The 24,636-nt window shown below is 39.7% G+C and overlaps 4 protein-coding genes and 1 long non-coding RNA gene across 10 annotated transcripts in view; 3 read left to right on the top strand and 2 right to left on the bottom strand.

Annotated features, from left to right (window-relative positions):
• LOC105394031 (E3 ubiquitin-protein ligase MGRN1) overlaps positions 1-20,139 on the bottom strand; it is a 31,574-nt gene extending 11,435 nt beyond the window's left edge. For 2 of the 3 annotated variants that reach the window (XR_007266711.1, XM_048623593.1), the window contains exons 1-10: positions 20,006-20,139; positions 19,377-19,495; positions 18,907-19,199; positions 18,438-18,625; positions 17,560-17,714; positions 17,175-17,198; positions 16,904-17,014; positions 16,364-16,468; positions 15,953-16,096; positions 15,300-15,413 (exon numbers count right to left, since the gene is read on the bottom strand). Coding sequence is in view for 2 of the 3 variants with exons in the window: in XM_048623593.1 (XP_048479550.1) it covers positions 15,300-15,413; positions 15,953-16,096; positions 16,364-16,468; positions 16,904-17,014; positions 17,175-17,198; positions 17,560-17,714; positions 18,438-18,625; positions 18,907-19,199; positions 19,377-19,495; positions 20,006-20,093 (1,341 nt within the window). In the remaining variant the exon portion in view is untranslated. The remainder of the gene's footprint in view (positions 1-15,299; positions 15,414-15,952; positions 16,097-16,363; positions 16,469-16,903; positions 17,015-17,174; positions 17,199-17,559; positions 17,715-18,437; positions 18,626-18,906; positions 19,200-19,376; positions 19,496-20,005) is intronic. The other variant, XM_048623594.1, reaches the window with a different exon arrangement.
• On the top strand, positions 61-2,401 carry LOC105388145 (putative nuclease HARBI1). The gene is made up of 6 exons (XM_038119143.2): positions 61-535; positions 661-857; positions 938-1,070; positions 1,146-1,287; positions 1,423-1,570; positions 1,708-2,401. Exons 1-6 carry the CDS (start codon positions 320-322, stop codon positions 1,949-1,951), a joined length of 1,080 nt encoding a protein of 359 aa, XP_037975071.2. The 5' UTR covers positions 61-319; the 3' UTR covers positions 1,952-2,401.
• On the bottom strand, positions 2,268-4,452 carry LOC119693978. 3 transcript variants are annotated; one of them, XM_038119144.2, is made up of 6 exons: positions 3,781-4,452; positions 3,507-3,698; positions 3,327-3,419; positions 3,154-3,234; positions 2,964-3,039; positions 2,268-2,683 (listed from the first exon to the last, which is right to left on the bottom strand). In XM_038119144.2, exons 1-6 carry the CDS (start codon positions 3,973-3,975, stop codon positions 2,547-2,549), a joined length of 774 nt encoding a protein of 257 aa, XP_037975072.2. In that variant the 5' UTR covers positions 3,976-4,452; the 3' UTR covers positions 2,268-2,546. The 3 variants fall into 3 exon arrangements, with proteins under 3 accessions (XP_037975072.2, XP_037975073.2, XP_048479554.1); XM_038119145.2 differs by lacking the exon at positions 3,154-3,234; XM_048623597.1 differs by lacking the exon at positions 2,964-3,039 and having other exon boundaries at positions 2,600-2,683.
• Positions 20,140-20,477: 338 nt separating the features above from the next.
• On the top strand, positions 20,478-23,151 carry LOC105396740 (60S ribosomal protein L10). 2 transcript variants are annotated; one of them, XM_048623662.1, is made up of 5 exons: positions 20,478-20,606; positions 20,731-20,759; positions 20,845-21,150; positions 22,425-22,587; positions 22,951-23,151. In XM_048623662.1, exons 2-5 carry the CDS (start codon positions 20,737-20,739, stop codon positions 23,116-23,118), a joined length of 660 nt encoding a protein of 219 aa, XP_048479619.1. In that variant the 5' UTR covers positions 20,478-20,606; positions 20,731-20,736; the 3' UTR covers positions 23,119-23,151. The 2 variants fall into 2 exon arrangements, with proteins under 2 accessions (XP_048479619.1, XP_037973371.1); XM_038117443.2 differs by having other exon boundaries at positions 20,563-20,584.
• A 413-nt stretch (positions 23,152-23,564) lies between these two features.
• On the top strand, positions 23,565-24,305 carry LOC125489072. The gene is made up of 2 exons (XR_007266725.1): positions 23,565-23,900; positions 24,098-24,305. It is a non-coding gene; the product is annotated as an uncharacterized LOC125489072 (long non-coding RNA).
• Positions 24,306-24,636: the final 331 nt, after the last annotated feature.

Raw genomic sequence — 24,636 nt, forward strand, 5'->3', positions numbered from 1 at the left:
CAAAAAGTGTGTTTATGAAATTCTTGTGACCTGACAGATTCCATATGGATCCAGGGGGCCTACTCGGTAACGCGAAAATCGAAATAACGTTCAACGTTCGGGCCATTTCGCACTCTGTAGGGAGAGTTTTACGCACGAACGAACGAAACAACGAAGTTTCGATTTTCTATACAAAATGGTACTCCGAACTGCAATGTCAAACACGTAATATTGAGTTTGACAGCTCATTTACTGTCAGTTTTACTTCAAATTTCACGTCTACACAAGAGGTAACGTGGAGATATTCGTTTTGCTGTAATTGCTGAAAATAACATAAAGAATGGCTAGGTATTTGCTGATGCAAGAAATTCTGCGGGACGAGAGAAGGAAAAGGCGAGAGGCCCTAAGAAGAAACTTCCGCTTGCACACAATTCCCGACTCTGAATTCGTAAATAACTACCGTCTGAGTCGGGAATTGTTCCAAACGCTGTGCGAAGAGATTGTGCCGTTTCTTCCTCCAAGGATACGACACCGGGGTATTGATCCCATAATGAAGGTAAAACTCAACAAGTATCTTATTTTCATATTACCTTTAACCATAAAAATCAGACGATAAATAACGTAAATATCAGACAATGATAAAACATAACTGACTTAACATAATTTCCGGATTTATTTCAGATTTTGGTAGTATTAAACTTCTATGCAAGGGGTAGTTATCAAGGTGCCGTAGGCCTCAACAGCGATGTACCCATGGCACAGCAAACTGTGTCTAGGTGCATCCATGAGGTCACGGATGCCTTGAATCGAGCTGAGATTTTGAGGAAGTACATTCGCTTCCCACAAAATAGGGAAGAAAGGAATGTCATCAAACAAAAGTAAGACAAAATTTGATTTACAGTTACTTAGACCTACAATTATTGCAAAAAACAATCTATTTAATAGATTTATATTTCAGATTTTCCGATAGATATGGGATACCGGGGGTATGTGGCTGCATAGACTGCACCCACATTAAAATAATAAGGCCCGCTGAGCATGAAGAGCGGTGCTTTAATAGGAAACATTGGCATTCCATTAACTGCCAAGTGGTACGTATTTTAATTCAAAAAATTCATGACCATTACCCAAGTGACGACTCTCTAAAGAATACATTTTTTTTTTAGATTTGCGACTCTGATTGCCTTATATTGAGTATTGATGCATCATATGGAGGAGCTACCCATGATGCATTCATATGGGCACAACATGAGATAAAAGCTCACATGGAAGAACTCTCAATACAGGGAGAGACTACATACCTACTGGGTAAATGTTCCAAATATAAATTTATCCATTCTCAACCTAAACTATCTCAAAGCCCAAAGCGAGGTGATGCATGTATTATGTATGTTGGTAACCCAAAATAATAATGTATTAATAATTTCATAACATGTTCTACAGGTGACTCAGGGTATCCTCTCCGGTCATACATGATGACTCCAGTGGACCATGCAGTAGACGACTCACCTGAAGGGCGCTACAATATAATACAGAAACGTGCCCGTTCCACTGTAGAGCGCACATTTGGTATACTAAAAGGGAGATGGAGGTAGTACCTATTAAGCATACTTAATCCAATTGCATTTATTCATAAATATGAAACATTAAAGCTTCAATCTTCATTTAAAACTTACCTACACAACATGTCTCATTATTATAATACTTACCAATTAAATTTTTTTTCAGATGCTTATTAGCCGCCAGAGAATTGCATTACACTCCTGAGACCGCTGGCAAAATTGCAATTGCATGCAGTGTATTGCACAACATGTGCATACATGCTCGGCTCGACCATCCTGAATTAGCAGAGGAGGACCTCGCAGCTGAGAACGCCCTGCCCATTCCCCAGCAAGCTGCAATTCCACAAGGACGGGCATTGGAGGAAGGAAGAAGAGTACGCAGAGTACTAATAAATTTATTAGAGGCGTAATATGCCCCCGGCTTTGTATGGATATACTTATATAAGACAAAACAATCCTTATTGTGAGGTTGTAGAAGAGATTACTTTTAGTAATACGGCCGCTGATTGTACTATTTCTTTTCTATATTTGTGAAACTGTTTCTGTTTGTGTGCAATAAACAGTATTTTATCTTTACCTACCTATATTTTGTTAATTTTCATTGTTTCTTGTATGAATGTGTTTCTATAATATCCATAAAAATATGGTTTTACCGAACCTAAGATACTTACTTTGTGTGGATACATCTATTCATGCTAACACACTTATTTATAAAGAATAAAACAATTTTTCTAAATAAGAGATTTTTATTTTTTGGTTTCAGTCAAATATTGCTACTTATTGCTTAAACACTGATAAAATTACTTATAAACTAACACTTAGTACTTATAGGAACATTTACTAGTACTTATAGGAACATTTTTTTACTAACAATTCAACATATAAATAATCATTTTTCTATAAAACTATCTAACACATCTATTTTTGATGCAATAAAGATATAATAGTAATAATAATAAAATAAAAAATGACAGAATCATTGCATGAACTAATTTCAATAGCAAATCAAGGTTTTTCAAACAAATTTTTTGCTATTGAAACCAGTTCTTGCAATGATTCTCTGATATTTGTCAGCTCCTTGACCTTCTGTTCTTCAAGATCCTGCATCCGCACCCTGAATGACTGTTCCCTGCTAGGTCTTGCTGAAATAAAATTTATATTTTAAAAATGTTTTATGTTGCTCTAGCTGACATGTATTGTATATAGATATTATAGATAGATTACTATGATTAATTTATTGTTATTCTATAACTCACTATTTTATTACTCATTCTGCTATTCAAAGCAGAAAAGAACCCACCAAATAAGAGATAACAAACATCGGTCCAGCCGATCTTCAGTTATAAATGGTGCAACTAACACAAATATTATATGTTTTATATATTTAAGATATAATAAAAAGTTACAGTTTGTATATCTTACTTTGTATTAACCTCCGCCTTGCAGTGGGACGTGTGTAAGGAGCGCTGGCAGCATTGTCATTTTCAGTTGTGTTATTCTATAAAAAAAAAAACAATTTTTATAAAACATACAAAGCATTGGACATTATTGTTCAACACCATGCCTCTAGTTAATGTGACCGTTTAGTAGTAAATGACCCTTGAATTCATACCTCTGAAATGATAATGGCAGTGGGTGGGTGGAGGTCCGAGGAGCCGGCAGTGGCCGAATTTAAAGCTGGTGCAGTGTACAGCTAAAAAAGATGTTTTCAGTTTTATAACACATAAGTACTTACATAGCATTCAAAGCACATTATCATTTAGTAAACAATGCTTGAATTCATACCTCTGAAATGATGCTGGCTGTGGGCGGGCGGTGGTCCTGAGATGAGCTACCAGAAGCCGAGTTAACTGAGTTAACTATTGCCGGAGTGTTCAGCTGTAGAAAATATATAGTTATATATAAAATGAATTTATTCAAGTATTCATTTCAATACATACAAACACACAGCATGTGATAACTTACCTCAGATGTTGGGAAAGCTGGGACCCTCGCGGTAGATATGGGGCCACCAAATCCTTCCCCCATTATCTCCAGCACTTTCAGCTCCCATTGCGCCAGTTGAGGAGCAGTAGACGGGCCACCTCCTGTGCCTGAATGCTGCACTCTCACTGCCGCAGCGGCCTTTTTGGCCAGGTATTTTCTATCGGCCCACACCTAAAAAAAGTTATAATAGTTGGGTACATTTCGTTAACGAAAATAAATATATGCATTAGATTAACAGTTAGAAACTTCTTACCTTCATCCACTGCGAGACTGTTTTCGCGCAGCCCCCCAAAGCATTCAGCTTTTGGGCGATTTCCTGCCACAGGCGATTGCTTCGCGCTCTCCCTTCTACGTTCCTCATTCTACCGCGCGCGAGGTCTTGGTGCTCAAATAAAAACTCCAAGAGCTCTTGAATCTGCTCCGTGCTGCAGTTCCCAGACCCAGCCATGGTAGAAAGAAATTAACTTTGGCGCGTTCAACTTCAACTTAACTTTGTTTTGTGTTTGATTTTTTTATGAGCCTCTTTGACAGAAAGTCACAGACTACCATAGTGAAAAAAGTAGAGTAGAAATATTTTGATTTTATCAAAAATTTGTAATTTAAACGTCTCTGCATGAAAAATCATTTAAATAAATCAGTTTAATGTACATAAAAACAAACAGCGCATTTTAATTTTACGTAAAAATGATAATATGCAATGTTTTAATAAAACCGGTAATTTACCGATAAGCAACTTGAAAGCCCAACCAATACATTCATTCATTTCACTATTTCGTTCATTCACGTAGTACCTCTATGATTTGTCTATGATTTTCGAAGAACGTAGCGCGGCCGAAGTTGGTACAGAGTACCGATATGCCGTCATTAACGTACGGTTTTCGTTTTTCGTATCGTACGACGGAACGTGTTAGAGAGTAGCCCTCCAGGTTCCATGTGGTTCCACGGGAACCGAGCTGAAATGGCGGCACTGGCAAAGAGCGATCGACATCTTCATATCCGCTGAAGATTAAAATACTATGTGTACCAAACTGATAAATGTCGTCAAAGATTTGCCTCGCGAGGATAAATGATGCACTATTGGATGAAATGACTTTATCACCACAAGTGACAAGATTTGCTTCTCTTGGGAAACATAAACTAGCAAAACATGAATTGGTTTTCATGGTGAAAGGAATACACACACCCACTCGCATATTATTTTACAAGTGACATGAACAAAACTGAACTGAAACATTGTTATATGCGAGGTAATAAAGAATTATATAATAATTTGTTTTTTATTTATTGTTGCATGTAGGTAGGTACATAAATAGATTGAACTTAAATTTAGCTGATAAATGTAATAACTGTTGTGTGGTGTAACTACATTAACGCAAATATGTCTTATATCTTTATAGATTGAAGTTAATAGCCGGATCCCCACCAGACGATCCAACGCGATCCGATCGCGCGATCCAAGGAATCTTACATACTAAACTTCTTGGATCGGGCGATCGGATCGCATTGGATCGTTTGGTGGAGATCCGGCTATTAACTTGTGATAACAATATCTATATATACAGGGTGTCCCAACAGGGCACCCTGTATGTATGTACAATGAGGTTGAGCAATATAAAGAGATGGCGTTGTAGGCTCAGTATGACGTATAGAGTATGACAAAAAACTCCTCGAGATGCCACTCTTTTCACAATTGTTTATTTTTTCTCTATGTTAACTTTATTTTGTGTTTGATTTTTTTATGAGCCTCTTTGACAGAAAATCACAGACTACCATAGTGAAAAAAGTAGAGTAAAAATATTTTGATTTTATCAAAAATTTGTAATTTAAACGTCTCTGCGTGAAAAATCATTTAAATAAATCAGTTTAATGTACATAAAAACAAACAGCGCATTTTAATTTTACGTAAAAATGATAATATGCAATGTTTTAATAAAACCGGTAATTTACCGATAAGCCACTTGAAAGCCCAACCAATACATTCATTCATTACACTATTTCGTTCATTCACGTAGTACCTCTATGATTTGTCTATGATTTTCGAAGAACGTAGCGCGGCCGAAGTTGGTACAGAGTACCGATATGCCGTCATTAACGTACGGTTTTCGATTTTCGTATTTAACGACGGAACGTGTTAGAGAGTAGCCCTCCTGATACGAAGAGATCTCCGTCGCTCCAACACACGCGCCATAGAAGCAGCAATTGAGCAAAATCGGGGGTCAAAAGTCTTCGTTCAGCAACTTGGGAGAAGCCACTTGACGAAGTTGAGGTCTGCAGATGGTAATATCGTTGCCTCTAAGCCGGAGGTTCTTGCCGAAATCGAAGGTTTTTACGGACAACTTTATGCTTCACACGCGCAGAAGTGTGTGGCGCAGCTCACCGATTCCAGAGCGCCACTAATACGCCACTACACTGACGACATCCCTGACGTCGACATAGGCGAGATTAGGATAGCCCTTGAGCAGCTTAAAAACAACAAGGCTCCGGGTGAAGACGGAATTACTACAGAGCTTCTGAAAGCTGGAGGTATTGCAATCCTCGAACAGCTCCAGAGGCTCTTCAATTCGGTTCTTCACAATGGCATTACACCGGAGGCATGGTCTGAGAGCGTCGTGGTATTGTTCTTTAAGAAGGGTGACAAAACCCTTCTGAAGAACTATAGACCGATCTCGCTTTTAAGCCATGTATACAAGCTGTTCTCAAGGGTTATCACGAACCGTCTTGCCCAAAAGTTAGACGAGTTTCAGCCCCCAGAGCAGGCTGGGTTTCGAAAAGGCTTTAGTACAATAGACCACATCCACACAGTAAGGCAGATTATACAGAAGACCGAAGAGTATAATCAGCCTCTGTGTCTAGCCTTTGTGGACTATGAAAAAGCCTTCGACTCCATCGAGACCTGGGCAGTTTTGGAATCCTTGCAGAGATGCCAAATCGATTGGTGCTATATCGAGGTGTTGAGATGTCTGTACAATGCCGCTACTATGACTGTCCAAGTACAGGATCACAAGACAAGACCTATCCAACTGCAACGTGGAGTGAGACAGGGGGATGTAATATCTCCGAAACTGTTCACCAATGCATTGGAAGATGTCTTTAAGACGTTGGACTGGAAAGGACATGGCATATGTATAAATGGCGAGTACATGTCACACCTCCGCTTCGCGGACGACATCGTTATTATGGCAGAATCTCTGCAGGAACTCAGCTGGATGCTAAGTGGCCTAAATGCTGCTTCCCGACGTGTAGGCCTCGGAATGAACTTGGACAAGACGAAAGTCATGTACAATGCTCACATCAAACCGGTCGCCGTTGGTGAGGCAACACTCGAAGTTGTGCAAGAATATGTCTACCTCGGGCAGACTATTCGGCTAGGCAGAAGCAACTTCGACAAGGAGGCTGCAAGGCGCATCCAACTGGGTTGGGCTGCATTCGGGAAAACTCGTCACATATTCTCCTCGGCCATTCCTCAGAGCCTGAAGACAAAAGTCTTCAACCAGTGCGTCCTGCCAGTGATGACGTATGGTGCAGAGACGTGGACACTGACGGTAGGACTGGTCCACCGATTTAAAGTCGCTCAGCGTGCTATGGAGAGAGCTATGCTTGGGGTTTCTCTGATGGATCGTATCAGAAATGAGGTTATCCGTCAGAGGACTAAGGTTACCGACATAGCTGTCAAAATATGCAAGCTGAAGTGGCAGTGGACTGGTCATATCTGCCGAAGAACCGATAACCGTTGGGGTAGACGAGTTCTCGAGTGGAGACCACGAACAGGCAAACGCAGCGTGGGACGCCCTCCTGCCCGCTGGACTGACGACCTTAGGCGGGTGGCGGGTAGTGGTTGGTTGAGGAAGGCCGAGGACCGAGTGTTGTGGCGCTCCTTGGGAGAGGCCTATGTCCAGCAGTGGATGATTATTGGCTGATGATGATGATGATGATGATGATGGCTGCTGTAACTTCCGCCGATAATAGACCCGTTAAATCGACGACCCGATCTATTGTTTTAAAAGGTCTTTATTTTCATAAACTTACACAATTATTTAACAACCCAGTGTACATTAATCCTAGGCTAAACAATCTTAAGATAATAGCGTTTACAAGACTTACAATCTATTGAAACATATGAATAAATGTGGGATTAATTAAGTAACATCAGCTGTGAGATAAAAAACTATAAAACAAGTTATGTAACATATTAGTAAATGCACATTTTTAAGACAGGTAGGTATATAATAAAAAAAACAGGAACTTATACACGATAAGAATAAGTAGGTATAAAACCTACCCTAAAAAATGACAATATAACAATATATACTTATTTGTGACTTAATCATAGCATTAAATGACAACAAAAGCTATTTAATTGCATAAAATAAATAAGGCATTAGATAGGTATCAAATACTAGACCGATAACTTTTAAGATTAGAAGTTTACGGTAAGTAGGTAGTTGTTAAAAGTGCGGCTGCGAACATAAGCAGTGCGAGCTGCGGCGGCCGGCGACGCGATCACGCGCATGACTCATGATGGTCACGCTGTGTTCGCGCGCCCGTCGTGATGCAGCAAGTAGTGATGGGGTAGTTTCGTCACATATCGATATCGATAATTAGACGTCATGGGACGGGTTGTGCCAATCATCGAGATGAGGTTGTTAGGATGGTCAGGATTAGTGATATAGTAAAACTTCATGGTCAATCTTATAATGAAGTCGATTAATCTAGGGAAATCTATTTTTTTGTGCAGTTTGAGCAAGTTTGTACAAAATGGTGTATTATAAGCAATTTTTAGGGCACGGTTTTGAACAACTTGCAATTTATTGATGTTACTGTTATTTGTATTACTCCACACGGGGCAGCCATATGTTATACACGGCCGGATTAAGGTGGAATATATTAGCATTTTAGTGGAACTGCTAAGAGATGCGCGCCTGTTGAGTAGGGGGGATAAAGCTTTAAAAGCTTTCATGCCCTTTGTCCTCAAGTGTAGAATATGATCGTTCCAAAGCAGTTTGCTATCTAGGATCAATCCTAAGTATTTTACGGACTTGCTCCAGGGTATGATATGACCGTCAATTAAAAGTTTTCTTTTTGGCATTTGTCTAGCCCGAGTAAATAGTATTGCTTCCGTTTTTGTGCCATTTAACTTCAGCTTCCACGTGATAAAGAACTTCGAGAGGCCTTCAATAGCGAGTTGCAATCTATCTATTACAAGATCAACATCCCGTGACGATGTTAGACACGCGGTGTCATCAGCAAAGCACGCCAAACTTGTTCTGGTCTGTTTGGGTATATCGTTGATGTACAATAGAAACAAGTAGGGACCAATGATAGAGCCTTGCGGCACTCCAGCAGGAATAGGACGAGAAACGGATGACACGTCGCCTATGTGTACATAAAAACTACGATTGGACAGGTAAGAATCGATCATTTTAATCGGGTGCATGGGGACTTTGCATAAGAGAAGCTTATGAATGAGCCCTTTGTGCCACACTGTATCGAATGCCTTTTCTATATCCAACAGGATCATACCTGTTGACTGCCCTAAATTCATGTTGTGAGCGATAGACTCAGACACTCGGGCAAGTTGCTGGACGGTAGAATGTGCATTACGGAATCCGAACTGTTCATTAATTAGCAGATGTTTAGTATGCCTTTGAAGCCGTGAATTTAAGATTTTCTCGAAGAGCTTTGCCAGGGATGGAAGTAGGCTTATAGGACGATAACTTACGGGAATTGTCTCGTCTTTTCCTGCTTTTTTTATAGGTATTACCTTTGCTACTTTCCATGCTGATGGAAAGTATGCTAATGATAGGCAAGAATTAAACAATTTGGTGATTAGCACGATAGCTTTCTGTGGAAGACTTTTTAGTAGGCAATTCGCAATTTTATCCAGCCCTGGGGCCTTGCGCAGTTTGATTATGCGCAAGTAATGAGTTATTTCCCTAGGGTAGACAGGATTAACTAGGGTGCCTGGTTGGAACTCGGCAAGACGTAAACACGACTCTGTGACATCCGCTTCAACCTCTGTGCTTTGCCAGTCGTGAGTTAGGATTAGATTTTTGTGAAAGGCAGTAGCTAACTCTTCACATTGTTCCAAGGGTGAGGATGTTTTGGTGCCATCGATCTTAGAAAGAGGAGGAATAGTCCCTGAGGAGGAAGCTTTAATATTTTTAGCCAATCGCCATAAATCAGGCCCCGGATTGTTAACTTTCTTAAGTTTATCGCTCCAGATTTTATCATTATGTTTGGTGATTTCAGAGTGAATATTTTTATTAAGGTAGTTAATTTGGGTGTGAAGTTGCTTGCGGGTTTCAAAGTTAGATTCATGTTGGTCGAGTTTACGGAGGCGGTTTTTGAAGCTAATAAGCCTTCTAATTTTGCGAGGAAGAGGTTTAGGTGAAGTTGATGCAGAAACTAGGGGTATTGCAGTATTAGCCGCAAAAGTAATACTGTCAGTGAGGTTCATAATAGCTCTGTCAATTTCTACAGGGGACTTGAATACTGCAGATGAGAGAAAAATGTTGTTGTTCAAAACAGATCGATAAAGATTCCAGTCTGCTTTGGCAAAGTTGAAACGGGTGGTAGTTTTGCGCTCAAATTTTACCGTTATACGGAAAAAGACAGGAAGGTGATTTGAAGAGAGTGCGGCTATTGTTTTAAAACTTGAGTCGTCGATGTTGTGAATATTGTTAGCTATTACGAGATCAGGTAAAGATTGAGAGTGATTTGAACGATAGTGAACTAAAGTTGGGCTGGATGGCCCATAGACTGAATAATCGTGATTAAGCATATGATTGAAGAGAAGATTGCCAAAGGAATTAATTACCCCTGGAAACCAGTGCTTATGTTTGGCATTAAAATCACCCATTAAGAGGACCTGGTTATCGGATTCAAGGAGTAAATCGATATCTTTAGTCATGAATGGAAGATTTGGAGATTGATAAATTGAATAAATTGTACATTTGAAATTACAAATATTAAGTTTTATACCTATTGATTCCATGTGTTTAGTTTTGGGAGAACTGACGAGAGTGTGATCAATATCTGATTTTACGAGTATCGCTACACCTTGCCCTATGCCACTTAGGTGTTTGTCGTTGCGATAGCAGACGTAACCGGGGAAGCTTAGTTTGAGACGATTTGTCAACCTAGTCTCGCAAATAGCAACTATGTCTACTGCCAAACTACTTACGAGATCTGCAAGCTCGCACTGCTTTTTGTTCACGCCCTCAGCGTTCCAATATAAGAAGCGAAGGTCTTGAGAGTTAGACATGGTGGCCTAGATGGGTCAATATTAAGACAACCTTATCCAGAAAAGAATTACACTGCAAAAATTTACTCTTCATGGTTTGTATTGTTCTTAGGATATCAAGCATCTCCTGTGTGGTTGGATCTTGGCCCAGGTTGAGAGTGGGAATCTGTTGTGGTGGTTGTTCTTCAGGATTTGTAAAACTAGCGATGTCAGCCCATGTTCTGTCTTTCCGCACGAAGGTCGCTTTTTGAACAGGTCTCATATTAGGAACAATTCGAGTCTGTATGGCAGGACGGGCTTCTGTACGGATTACTTTTAATCTCTCCAGATAAGAAAGTCTCTGAGGACACTTAGGATAATTTGCTGGATGCTCTTCCTTGCAGTTGCAACAATGGGCGGGAGTTGAGCGATCTTTTTTATTGCATTCTTTGGTTTCGTGTGGTTCAGTACACTTCACACACCTCGGTGGCAAGTTGCAGTTACGAGCTGCGTGTCCAAAATTTTGGCAGCGGTAACATTGCGTACCAGCAGATTTGTTTGCCTTGAATCGCGTGATTTCTACAGCGCAGTTTCCAATGTATTTTATCTGGCGAAACTTGACAATGTCTATTCCAGGTGGAAATTGGACGGCCGAATGGCGTAGTGGTTAGTGACCCTGACTACTGAGCCGATGGTCCCGGGTTCGATTCCCGGCTGGGGCAGATATTTGTTTAAACACAGATATTTGTTCTCGGGTCTTGGATGTGCCCGTAAAATGGCAATAGGCTCGCCCCCTATTACATTGGGACTAACATAACACTCTGGCGAAAAGTGGGTGCAGCAATGCACCTCTGCCTACCCCGCAAGGGAGTACATTAGTACAAGGCGTGAGTGCGTGTTTTTTTTTTTTTTTTAAATTGGACTAGGTATGATGGGCACGTTGCACTTACATGAGAAGGTGACCCGAGTTTCGTTACTGTTGCTCCTTGGAAACCAAGCTCATTTCATTTCATTCATTTCATTTATTTATTCATAAACACAAGGTGTATTTGAAATTCTTATAACTAAAACATAAATTACCTATCACACATGCATTAAAAGATCTGATATACAAAAGTAAAAATAAATTTAAATTATTAATAAAATAAATGTCCAAATAAAAATTAAAAACTATGTCTATCACACATGCATTAAAAGGTCTCATAAACAAAAGTAAAAATAAATTTAAATTATTAATAAAATTAATGTAAATATAATTAATATCCAAATAAAAAATTAAAAACAATGTCAGAAATAAAAGCGAAAATAATGTAAATAACAATTTAAGTCACAAATTAATTCAAAATTTCAAAACAAATTAAAAAAAGTTCATGAAACATGTCAAAAATCATTCAAGTCATATAGACATTTTTCCAATAAAAGAGATTTCAGTTCACTTTTAAAGCAGCTTTTCGTTACCATCAATTTTAGGGATGGGGGCAGTTTATTAAAAAATACAATGGCCTGGTATGGAGCTGAATGCTTCGTCACCAATAGATGTGGTGTGAGTTTGATTGGAAGCTCTTTTCTTCTTGTACTTTCACGTATCACCTTCTCTTCCTTCGTTTCTATTGAATGGATGTTCTTGGCTAGACCAGTAAGAAGGACCATAATATACAAACTCGGCACAGTCAATATGCCAAGTCGCTTAAAAACTGGCATACAAGATTCCATTTGTGGTATACGGGCAATTGTGCGAATAGCCCTTTTTTGTAAGACAAATGCTTTGTTTGCATTGTACTCATAGCTATGACCCCAAAGTTTTATGCTATAACGCAACTTAGACTCTATCAATGCGTAGTAGACCATCTTCAGCTGCGCTTCGCTTATTTCATCCCGGAGACTTCGTAGGGCATAGCATGCAGAACTAATAGAGCTCTCCAATGCATTGAGTTCATGCTTCCAGTTCAATGAAGAATCAATATAAATTCCTAAAAATTTTACGACATTGGCATTTTGTACTTCGTCTCCATTAAGTATGATATTGATTTTATCTTTATCTCTTGCTGTGGTTTTAAAGAGTAAAGCACTTGTTTTGGTCGTATTTATTTTAAGATTATTTATGTTGAACCATGTTGAGAAAATGCATAGCATGTTGTTTACATCAGATTCCAATGTCTTTATGTCGTTGGCTGAAACTACAGCATTGGTATCATCGGCATATACGACTAGCCTGGCATCCGGCATAGACCGACCCATATGCTCTAGCAGATCATTCGTAAACACTATGAAAAGTATGGGTCCTAAGACTGAGCCTTGCGGTTCAGCCTCATTTAGGTCCTCGGCTAAGGTGGCTTCAAAATATGCTGGCAGACCCCTTATGACTACTTTCGTCATTTTTTCATCCTTCCTTGTGAAGGTATGGAACTGAACATTGTCAGCTCGAAGACCGTCGATGATCAACTTGTGAGTCGCAGCGGAGTAACATTGGACTGCCACTCGGTTGTTGTTTCTGTATTGAAGGTGGAAATTTTTATCGATTTTTTCGATCATACCTTTGATGGTCCCGTGTGTCCACTTGTCTTGGATCTGGATGATGATGGGAGGCACGCGTGTCGGGTTTTTCCTCACTGACACCGCATGTTTTAGGGGTTCTGATAGGCCCTGAGTTGGATCTACAGAAAGGTTGCTGAATCGGTTTGGAGTGGTGAATCGCGGCTTTTCTGAAGCTATTTCAGAACTTGAAACAGTAGCAGTGCGTTTCGGCAGCTGCCAGCCATCTGAGGTATCTTCATCTCTATTGCGCTTGTTGTTGAGGCTGGAGCTTGAGGAACTCCTACTGAGGAATTTATCCATGATGCTTCAGCGACGATATCGATACTCCCAACTATCGATACTTTGCCCCATCACTAGTTGTAGTCGAGTGGTGTGAAACCGGTAACTCACTTGCGCGGTAAAAACAGACGTGCGCGCGATACGAGAACCGAACGGAGAAAGGCCCGATCTATTGACAGCACTATTGTATCGCCATTTTTTCAAACTACATGAATAATAGGGAATATGCGTAATTTTTTTTTATACTTTTATTGGATAGTTTTACATCACTTTATTATAGTAAAAAAAAATTCAACGCCAAAATAAGTAATTTAAGGTATTTTAAAGAAAGTTAAAAAATTACAACCATCACGACCACTTTGAAATTCCCGTCAGGATGGCGGGCTGTCGTGACGTCATAATCGTTTAATTTCACGGCTCAGAATAATGAGTCCCGTCAGTCGGCATAGATTTTTTACCTAATCAAGTAATCACAGAGTACTTTTGTATTTTCAACAAACCAATGTTGTCATGGTAACAAACGAAAAAGGAAGTGTATAAAGTGTGATCAGTGGCTGTTTTGTAATGGTAATAAAGTGTGACCAGTGGCTGTTTTGTAATGGGAGCTCGTAAATAGCTGCTAGTAGCTCTTTTGAAATGGGAGCGCGCAAACCAGAGGACCTTTGTACACAATATTACGCTATTATGGCAATATGAATATAAAGTAATATTTGTATTGTATGTAAGTACTTACTGTAACTTTGGTTCTCAGTAAGAGAGACTAGGGTTAGTGGGTCATTCTATTCTATTATCTGTGGGGGTGTAAGAACCTGCACCTGGCTCTCTTGAATGGAACCATTGTGCATATCTCAAAGGTCTAAACCCCCTTATCTAAACTATCGAATAAGAGTATAAAAATATATGCATATTCCCTAATATTTGGGCACACGGCTCTCGACTTTTCAATAGTCTTTGCTGTCCTTTTCCGCAGCTGGCCACAGTTTACTCGTTCATACTGCGTAATAAATTTAATGTTCCAGTTCTTCTGATTACGAGAATTCTTCCATAACTTAATTTAGAAAAAAATAACAACTTTTGAAATATACTAACGACTGCCATTATAACCTAAAAGTAGAAAGAGCCACTTGTGTCATGTTCATGTCATAATACTTACAATACAAATTTAATTTTATTGTGTTGCAATATGGAGCATATTTGAGTGGCTCGTTGACTAGCGAATGGCTGTTTACGCCTCATTACAATAGAACAACTAGTGGCAGCCCATACACTACCAACAAAAAATATAAAAAGTCCTAAACTTTGCAAACAAAAAAGCATATCAAACAAGAAGTGGAGAGGTTATAGGAGGCTAGGATCTACTCGTATTGGAAGAATTTTTATGTGATCCATCGTATCTGATCACAACGAGCATCACAAATACTCGGTGACATTAACATTTCTTTGTTTACACTTGACATTTATTTAACTATACGCAAACGCAAAGAAGTTATTATTCTGAGATTGATATATAAAGAATTATGACGTCACATCCGCCCTAAGAAAATGGGTGACGTTTCTCGGAAGTTAGAATTTACCGAAGTTTTTTTGTACTTTTCAACTTCATTTACTTGCTCAAAAATAAATTATAATCAAAAATAATGATGGAGTCGTAGTTATGAAACAACAAAGTTTATTATAAATAATATTTGACCTTTATTTGAACCACTTGCATATTCCCTATTAGTTATATTACTAACCTCGGGCGGTATCGGCTGGTTGGCTCTCTTCTCGTCCTTGTTCTTGCGCGACACGCTGGCCAGGCTGGCCGAGGAGCCGCGGTCCAGCTGACTGCGGTTCAGGACTTCCGCCGCCTGTGGGAAAGAGAGGGACAGGTAGATGTTATTTGTTTGTACACAAATATAACAGTTGCAAAACTGGACATAAAGATAGCTGCCTGATAAAGTCTGTCTGGAAGAGTAGCTCTAAGCGTTAATACTGCCGTTTGTACATTATATGTATTGCTTGTTTTCGTCTTGCTCTGATGTCGTCGACGCCAACAGTTTGTGTTGCTTAGTTTGTGATGTTTATAAAAGACAGCAGGTCCAGATACTGCCATTTACTTCTTCAGAAAAAAGATACATTAAGACCGAGCGACACGACACTGCTCGATCGCTATCCATTGATTGCGGCATTGAGTCACTCCACTGCAAACTTATTACTCGTTCTCGACATTTTACACACCTTAACCACCATTCCAATTTACCTAAATATAGTATAATCTCGTGTACCTATAACGTGTTTTTATATTTTGAAGTAACAATTATTTTTTAAAATGTTTTACTAATTTAGGTAAGTACTATGGATGTTATATCTGGAAATAAATGTTTAATTATTAATTATAACAACATACCTGTTCAGCAGTGTCAGTGTCCGGACTCGCGATGGCGGGCGCGAGGGGGGCGGGCGGCGCGCGCGGGGGGGCGGCGTGCGGCCCGTTCAGCGCCTCGATCAGGGACACGGCTGTGTAGCCGGCAGGGATGTTCTCCATTGAACCCTGGGGGGAAAGCGAGACAGGATGAATTAGGTACTAATAATAATAAAAAACTACAGAAGAAGAGCAGGGCCTACAGCAAAGCGTGAATGTGTAATGTCCCAATAGTTTGGTTTGTTTTGCAGGCACGGTGATGGTTTCCAAGTCAAAACTGTTTGGTGATGTGGGCAAAAGCTGCACATGACCTAAAAGGACGCATATACTATACCGAACAGTGGGCGATAGGGGGCTGATGATCATAATAACTAATGTAATAAATAATATACTGACATCAGTGTTGTGCGGCGGCGCGGGCGCGGAGGCCGGCAGGCGCTGCAGCGCGCGGATCTGAAGCAGGGCGCGGAACGGGGCGCGGCAGATTGGGCAGTTGTTCGCCTGGAATTACAAAGCTTTTCATTAACAGTTCAAAATAAAAACTAAAAGTATGCTAAAGATGTTGATTGATAACGGAATTCATACGTGTATTTAATTATTTACCTAAAGCCGAGTCGACCTTTCTTAAACCTATTTCTGTCTCGTCATGTCCGGATGCTGACAAAACAAGACAGCAATACACTGCAGCCACCGGAATAATATGGATTCACCGCAAAAATGTCGATGCAGGAGGCCACCACTCTCTGCAAATATTCGTGTATGAAAACTACTGGAAATAATTTTGCCAGTGGCGGTGTTTTCTGGCTGTCAAATGTTCGTGTAAGTGGAGAAAATCGGTGTGTTTCTGAGTTAGAAGGTACACAATCAAGTTTCCGTCCTGTCTCCTCGCCCGAGGACAGTAGAGGACAGTAGAGGACAGCAGAGGACAGCACATACCTGGTAGCGCAGCGAGTCGCCGCACGAGTTGCACAGACAGAGGTGGCGGCACGGCAGGATGAGCGTGTCCCGCGCGTCGCACATGCAGATCACGCACTCCGAGCCGCCGTCCTGTCTCCTCGCCCGAGGACAGTAGAGGACAGTAGGGGACAGCACATACCTGGTAGCGCAGCGAGTCGCCGCACGAGTTGCACAGACAGAGGTGGCGGCACGGCAGGATGAGCGTGTCCCGCGCGTCGCACATGCAGATCACGCACTCCGAGCCGCCATCCTCCGTCTCCGAGTCGGAGGTGGGCTGGGGACAACAGAGGATGAGAGGTAAAGTAGAAACTAAGGCAGCTAGAAAACGCGTCTGTAAAGCGATTTCATGATTGCAAACATTACGATCGTTAGATAAATGTAATATGTTTGCAATAAACATAAAGGTTTTGCTGTGTTTCCACACATCAGAATGGTGCAGCCGTTAAATATTTCCCGGATTCCTATTCCGGTTACCTGCAGACCGTGGTAGATATTTGTTTAATCTGGGTCTTTAATATGCTCTAATGTGGTAATATTGCTTATTTCACAAATAAAATTATTAATCGAGAGCTATTATTGTAAAGAGACCTACAGATTGAATCATCAACAAACATCAGAAAGAAATCAACACTAACCTTAGTATCCAAGTTCTTGTTCTCGATGCCGTAGATCTCCTGCAGCAGGTAGCACAGCCCGTCCACGAACAGCTTCTGCTTCAGCGCCTTCAGGACATATGTTCCGTCAGTGTGCTTCTCCACGACGGCTATGGTCGTGTGCGACTGTCTGATCTCTGGGGTAAGGAGAGAAGATACGGTTATTTATGTATGTACTGAATAGCTGTGCTTATGATGGTGATTTCTCTATGAAAAATATGCTTTGCCTAATCAGAGAAGGTACTGTTCTACGTGTATGATTGACGTGGTTCCTTTGCGAGTTTGATCTTCATTCAACATCACAGCACAATACTGTATATTTTGTGTACATGTATATTAAACCTACAAATTTAACCCCATAAATACGGTTGCTGTCCACATTACTTTTTCTTAACCATATGGCCAGTTTGCCCTACTTTTTATATCAAAAGGCTATCATAATGTGTCAAAAAGGGCTCTTAGAATAAAAAACTTACCATCCTGTCCCTCATCGACCACGCAGTATATGGCCACGGGTATAACCTCCCGCTCGGGCGAGTAGCCCAGCTCGTCGTCCGCGTGGCGCGCCGGGTCGAACACATGCGAGATCTGGCAGAACTGACACACTGCGCTACACGGAGATACAACCGGACGGAGAAACCATGTGGATATCTCCGTTACACAAGAGTTAGCGCCATGTTTACTGTTGTTTCTTTCTCCGCGCGAGTATTATCGCCGTAGTCAGGCAGGCCCGAGCTATAAAGCATAGCTTTGTGAACAAGCGCCATTTTGATATATTTCCATATCCCCGTGAGTGTTTTAGTGACCCAACCTACATAATAGAAATCCTATCTATTGATTGGTGAAATTAAATCACTCACCATCTTGTCCCTCATCGACCACGCAGTATATAGCCACAGGGATGACCTCGCGCTCGGGCGAGTAGCCCAGCTCGTCGTCCGCGTGGCGCGCCGGGTCGAACACATGCGAGATCTGGCAGAACTGCTGGTTCGCGCCCTTCTTGTAGTGGTACGTGGGCGAGGTCATGGCCGAGTCGCGCGGGTAGTAGCTGGAAGGTGGAGGATTCTTTGAAGGTGAATTTTGTTGAGTGTAGAGTTGGTTAGATGGATGAATAGGTGAGTTGATTTAACAAAGGTTTAATAGATGGTGTTATGAGTTTCTTGTGTATAATAAGATTACCAAAAACTATCAAGTTGGATTTGTAAAGTAGTTTATCAAATTTAGTATCCATAATTACATTTATAGTGACTAATGTTGGTGAGCTTAACAGAATAATACTTTTACCATTACACAGCGAATATAATTGTATTTTATTATGAAACTACTTACACAACTCCAGTGGGAGTAACTTCCTCTGTGCAGAAGTAGAAGATAGTAATGGCCACTCTTGCATCACAGTCAAATGTGAACTCTATATTGTAGTATGTGCCTTTGCCATTCCCTTCAGCTGACTTGGGAGGGCCATCGCCAATCTTATTGTCATCAGCTAACTTGCCTACAGGCTCTGGGCATCGGACAAATCTCAGGGACTCCTTGCGGATGTTCACAAGACTCTTCAAAGTTTTGGTTGGTTCATTAGATTGCGGCGGGGGGTAGGGGAACTGTAATAAAAGAGGATCAATCTGTTGAAATCAACACATTTGTGAGAACCAAATTCAATCTGACTAGTATAAATAATTAAATAATTACACTAAACAACAATAAAAAGTAAAGATCATGAAAAATATGTACATACAATGTGTTTGAAAATAGAATGTTAAATTTTTATGACTTATAAACTGCATCCAAAAATAACTTACAGGGGTAGGCCTGCAGCCTAAGAAGTTGAGGTCGGCATTCTCTCCAAACAGGTATGCCTCTGGCTGCGGGGTGTCAAACCTCTCTCCACCCATGATGAAGTGGGTGCCAAAGTAATTGCCTAAAAATAATAAAAAATGTTAAAAGAAACTGGATGTCTTTTTCTAGTAATATAAGGTGGATTTTTTCAAAAGCTACCTTTGCTTTGTATCAGATATTGGGATTAAATAAATTATACTACATAATATAATCGGAATATCATATACACTATACAAAATAATATCATGACACTAGCCAACAACAGTAAACTCCCATTGATTTTCTCAATGTATAAAGTCCATTACTGAATCAATAAGGTTTTTTTTATAAATATCACTATAAAGTTTCCCTATAATCGAAAGAAATTACTTTAAGATTATTATATTCATCATTATATTCATCGGCCTTCATTAAAGTAGGTAGCACTATAGGTCAAGAGATTGCAGAGTAATTTTCCTTGGACAGTAGCTTGCAGACGGGGATCTTATTAGTTTTTATCCTACGAATTCGAGATCGAGACGAATAAAAACAGGAACAATTTAAGCAAACAACAATGGACAGAATTTATTGAAAGAGGAAAGAAGTTACAAACCTGATCGGGGAGGATACTTGTATGCATGATTTGATACCACATCAGCTTCTTCAACACCAGCATTTTGCCTGCTGGTCAGAGCACCCATTATGATCCAGATAGAACCACAATAGACCGTAAATAAAATAGGTAACAAAGTAACAAATTATTGACGACGACAAGAAATATTTATTTTTCTGACATACTTATTTCCGTTCAGAAACATAGAAATACATCCCTCAAATCATCAAATTTTTCAGAATCCCGTAAAACTAGAAATTTTCTGATTAATTTCCGAACGCTTTCCTAAGGTCCGCGCGGCACAAAGAGCTGTTATTATTTTAAAGAAAATAGGAAAAAGTGTATAGAGGGGGAAGTTTAATGCTTAAATCTTTTTCTTCCACTAAACTCTCCGACGAAAGAGTATGGAGATAGATGGTACTGGGTACCGATCCTACCCAGCCCATAGAAGAATAAAACCACATGAGGACAGTATGAAGTACAGTAGACGTAGTTATTCTGTGGTCGGTGTGTGAAAAAAACAACTGTCGCTTAGCTAAACGTCAAAAACGTCAAACTCTCTTCCGGCCGTCTTTTTAGGTTGGTGTGTCACTTTGTGAAGGTGTTTATTTTATTTTATGTTTAAAATCCATTCCAATCCTTTTGATTGTTAAATATTTATGTGTGTTTTATAGTATATTTGTCCTGTACGAACAGTTTAGTTAAAAGTTTTTATTTATTTTCAGATCACAATGGGGCGCCGACCCGCTAGATGGTAAATAATTTGAAGCTCCTGGAGCTAGTGTTTTTCAGTTTCTACCCGATCAGTGCGTGTATTTACGAGTGTTTTTGTGTTTCAGTTATCGTTACTGTAAGAACAAACCGTACCCCAAGTCGCGGTTCTGTCGGGGTGTGCCTGACCCCAAGATCCGTATCTTCGACTTGGGTAAGAAGAAGGCGGCAGTGGATGACTTCCCGCTATGCGTGCACCTGGTGTCGGACGAGTACGAGCAGCTGAGCTCGGAGGCGCTGGAGGCGGGCCGCATCTGCTGCAACAAATACCTGGTGAAGAACTGCGGCAAGGACCAGTTCCACATCCGCATGAGGCTGCACCCCTTCCACGTCATCCGCATCAACAAGATGTTGTCGTGTGCTGGAGCTGATAGGTGAGAGACAGATATTTATAAGTTTAGTTGGAAAAAAAAACAAAGTTTGAGGTTAGGTTCTTGTGTATAGCAAGTGTCAAATTTGTATTGCCTTCCCTGAAAGACAAACTCTAGCACTGTCTACCTTTACAAAAACATGCAATATTCTATTCATCCAGCCAGTTAACATTAGGGTTTTAATGTATTAGTTGGTGGTTCATCTAGTTTTTATTTTTTTTTCTCACAGGTAGCCACTAACCAGACATTGTGAAACAGGGCCTTAATATTTTAATTATTATGAGATAAGTAATTTAACTTCATGACTAATGATGACACTAAATTTTTCATATCTTTATCATTTTATTTTCTCATGCCCCATAATGACTTGGACTTATCAATAAAAGCTTGTTATATCTTAATAAATATTGTGAAATAATGTTTCATGAATCATAGGTATTAACCTGAAAAACTACTGTACTCTATTTATAAATGAATAGGTGGAGTACCACTACCAGAATTTATTATCATTCAGACCCTATTGAAGATAAGTTATAGCAATGTCACCCAAACATCCAGTGGAAGACTGAACCAAATCGTTAATTGTATTTTAACTTCACACAAAATGTCCAGGATGAATCAATACTCAAGCATATTATATCTATAATCATTTCATTCTATAATCAATGATTTAAGATTTTGTAGCTTATATGAAAATTTTCGAGTTCATCATGCTCAACAATGGTTTATGTGAGTTAACTCTATGGCTTTTGCCTTTGCCATGACCATTGACCATCTATATGTACAAGTTTGTTTAAAAATTAGCAGACAGTTGTACTAGGCAGGCTTGGTCTCCTGGAAAATAAAGTTTATAAATTCTATATTTCATGTCATGTTATCCTAATAGGTCCCCAAGGTCTAAACTGCCTTCCTATGTGTTGCCGACGCATTCCCGATCTTAATCCACCGCCAACACTATGCTTGGACCATTTCCCACCACGCTGGTCCACTGCTGGTTGGTGGGTTCACATAGATTCTAGATAATTATGCAGGTTTCCTCACTATGTTTTCTTTAACGGTAAGAGTGATGGTTTTCATTGTACTGAAATTCAAAGAACTCATTGGTACATGCCTGCATTAGGATTCGAACCCTCATCTCTTGCGTGAGAAGCGGGCACTTAACCGACTGATCTACCAAAACTCCCACATCAATGCCATCAAAATATTATAAATAAACCTTCACATTATTTAAATTCCAATTTTATAGAATAAAACTAATAAAAATGTCTTCCTTCCAGGCTCCAGACTGGGATGCGTGGTGCGTTCGGCAAGCCGCAAGGCACCGTGGCCCGCGTGAACATTGGACAGCCCATCATGTCCGTGCGCTCCAGTGACCGCTGGAAGGCGAATGTGATCGAGGCTCTGCGTCGTGCCAAGTTCAAGTTCCCCGGCCGTCAGAAGGTGAGATCATGATACTGAATACTTATTGAGATTTGATCCTAGCCTATGCTAATTCCAGAGCGTACTTGAATACACTATCAATGTAGAGACTTCAAGAGAGAGTACCTATTTACTAGTAATATTATTACAAGATGCATTTTTTTAAATGTTTGTCTAAAATTGTATGACTTTTTTTCGGCACATTAAAAAATGATGCCATATACCTAGCAGATAATAATGCTATTGCTATTGTGACTTATTATGCAGTTGCAAATACGATCGCTTCAGATCTCAACAATTTTAAGTATTATCCAGACATTACATTATTATAGTGCTATCAAGTTATACCTCCACAGCATCACCAACCTACCCTCTCCTCCGCAGATCTACGTGTCCAAGCGCTGGGGCTTCACGAAGTACGACCGCGACGAGTACGAGAAGCTGCGCGACGACAACCGCCTCGCGCAGGACGGCTGCAACGTGAAGTACCGCCCCGAGCACGGCCCGCTCGACGCCTGGAAGAAGGTGCAGAACGAGCTGTTCGCCATGTAGAGAGGGTGTTATTAATAAATTGACGACTGTCTAGTTTTGTGGTTTTATTACTTTGGGGGGGGGCTTTCCTGTAGTTTTAAGTTAGAGGTTTACGCCCGTAGGCCTTAGGTACAAGTTTGGAGCATGAAGATTACTGTTCAGTCATGAATATTGGGATAGGTATGTTATACAAAGATCGCTTTATCATCGAGAAATATCTAGAGATGTATTAATTAGTCCACTTTTCACGTTCTGATAGCTATGTATAATCCAATGTATACCACATTGCTCATAAGGAAACCTAGTGTGTGAAGTGAACGCACCATTCGGGTCGGAACGGTCCAATATTAGTAAGAGAGTTTAGAACTTAAGGATATGTACAAAGGTTTCATTGAAAGCATCCATCACAGTGAACCAGTTGCAGGTAATAGAGTATACGTTGAAGTAAGATAGAGTAGAGTACATTTAACCCTTAATCAAATATAGGGAAATTATTTCCCACTTAGTCTGATTCGAAAAAAATATTTTTATTTTTTTACTGGTAGCTCTGATCAATAACAACATTAGAAACAAAATAATCTTGATTAAGTTTTAAATTTGATTAGTGGCAAAACTTTAAAAAAAACCGCAAGTTGTCACCGTACGTCAATGTCAAAATCACGATTTCAATTTTTCTGTGGCAAAAACCGGTTCTCGTGACATAATTTCAAAATTTTTGGAGAAAAAAATCTGCTAAGTACCTAACCACAATATTATTGTAAACTAAACTTGTTATATAAATGGATTTTATGGTGATTGGCACGGTAAAACTGGTGTTTCTTGCTTTTTCGAAGGTTCAAATAAGTGGGAAATATTTTCCCACTGTTTGTTCCTGCAGTAAAAATATACTAAATTTATCTATACATAAATTATATAATGTTACTTTATTGAACGAAATAATATGTATTGTTTTTGATAAGTATAAGCGGTTTATGATTTGATTCTTCTTATTTATTTGCAGCATTTTGAAAAAATGGACAAAAAGAAATGTAAAATATCGCTTACTACGAAGAATTTAGAAGAGACTGTCGAAAACATAGCTGATATTGATTTGTCACGCACAGATTCGGAAGACGACTCATGATATGTCAACAGTATTAATTCTCCTTCCGATAGTTACTCAATTAACTTGACGACTGCATATTTCCTTATTAAAATATTGTTCTTAATACTATTGTATCATTTTATAGTTTTTTTTCTAACACAAAAAATAATTTATAAAAAAACAAGCAAAGTAGCGGCAACTAGCTTGTATAGAAACTGTAGTAAATATTGATCAAAATTTGTGATCTGTACCGGTTAGTGGGAAATAGTTTCCCACTTGATATTATTTTGCTTTGCATTTACGAATAGTGGGAAATTATTTCCCATAGCAAAACCCCCCTTTCCCCCCACTAAAAAAAATTAAAAACATTTTTTTCGTAATCTACGGACCCAACTTACCTAGAAACCATGCATGGTTTACCTTTTTCTCAAAAAAAAACTTCCATTTGATTAAGG

Source organism: Plutella xylostella, chromosome 10 (assembly GCF_932276165.1).
Source record: "Plutella xylostella chromosome 10, ilPluXylo3.1, whole genome shotgun sequence".
NCBI lineage: Eukaryota > Metazoa > Arthropoda > Insecta > Lepidoptera > Plutellidae > Plutella > Plutella xylostella.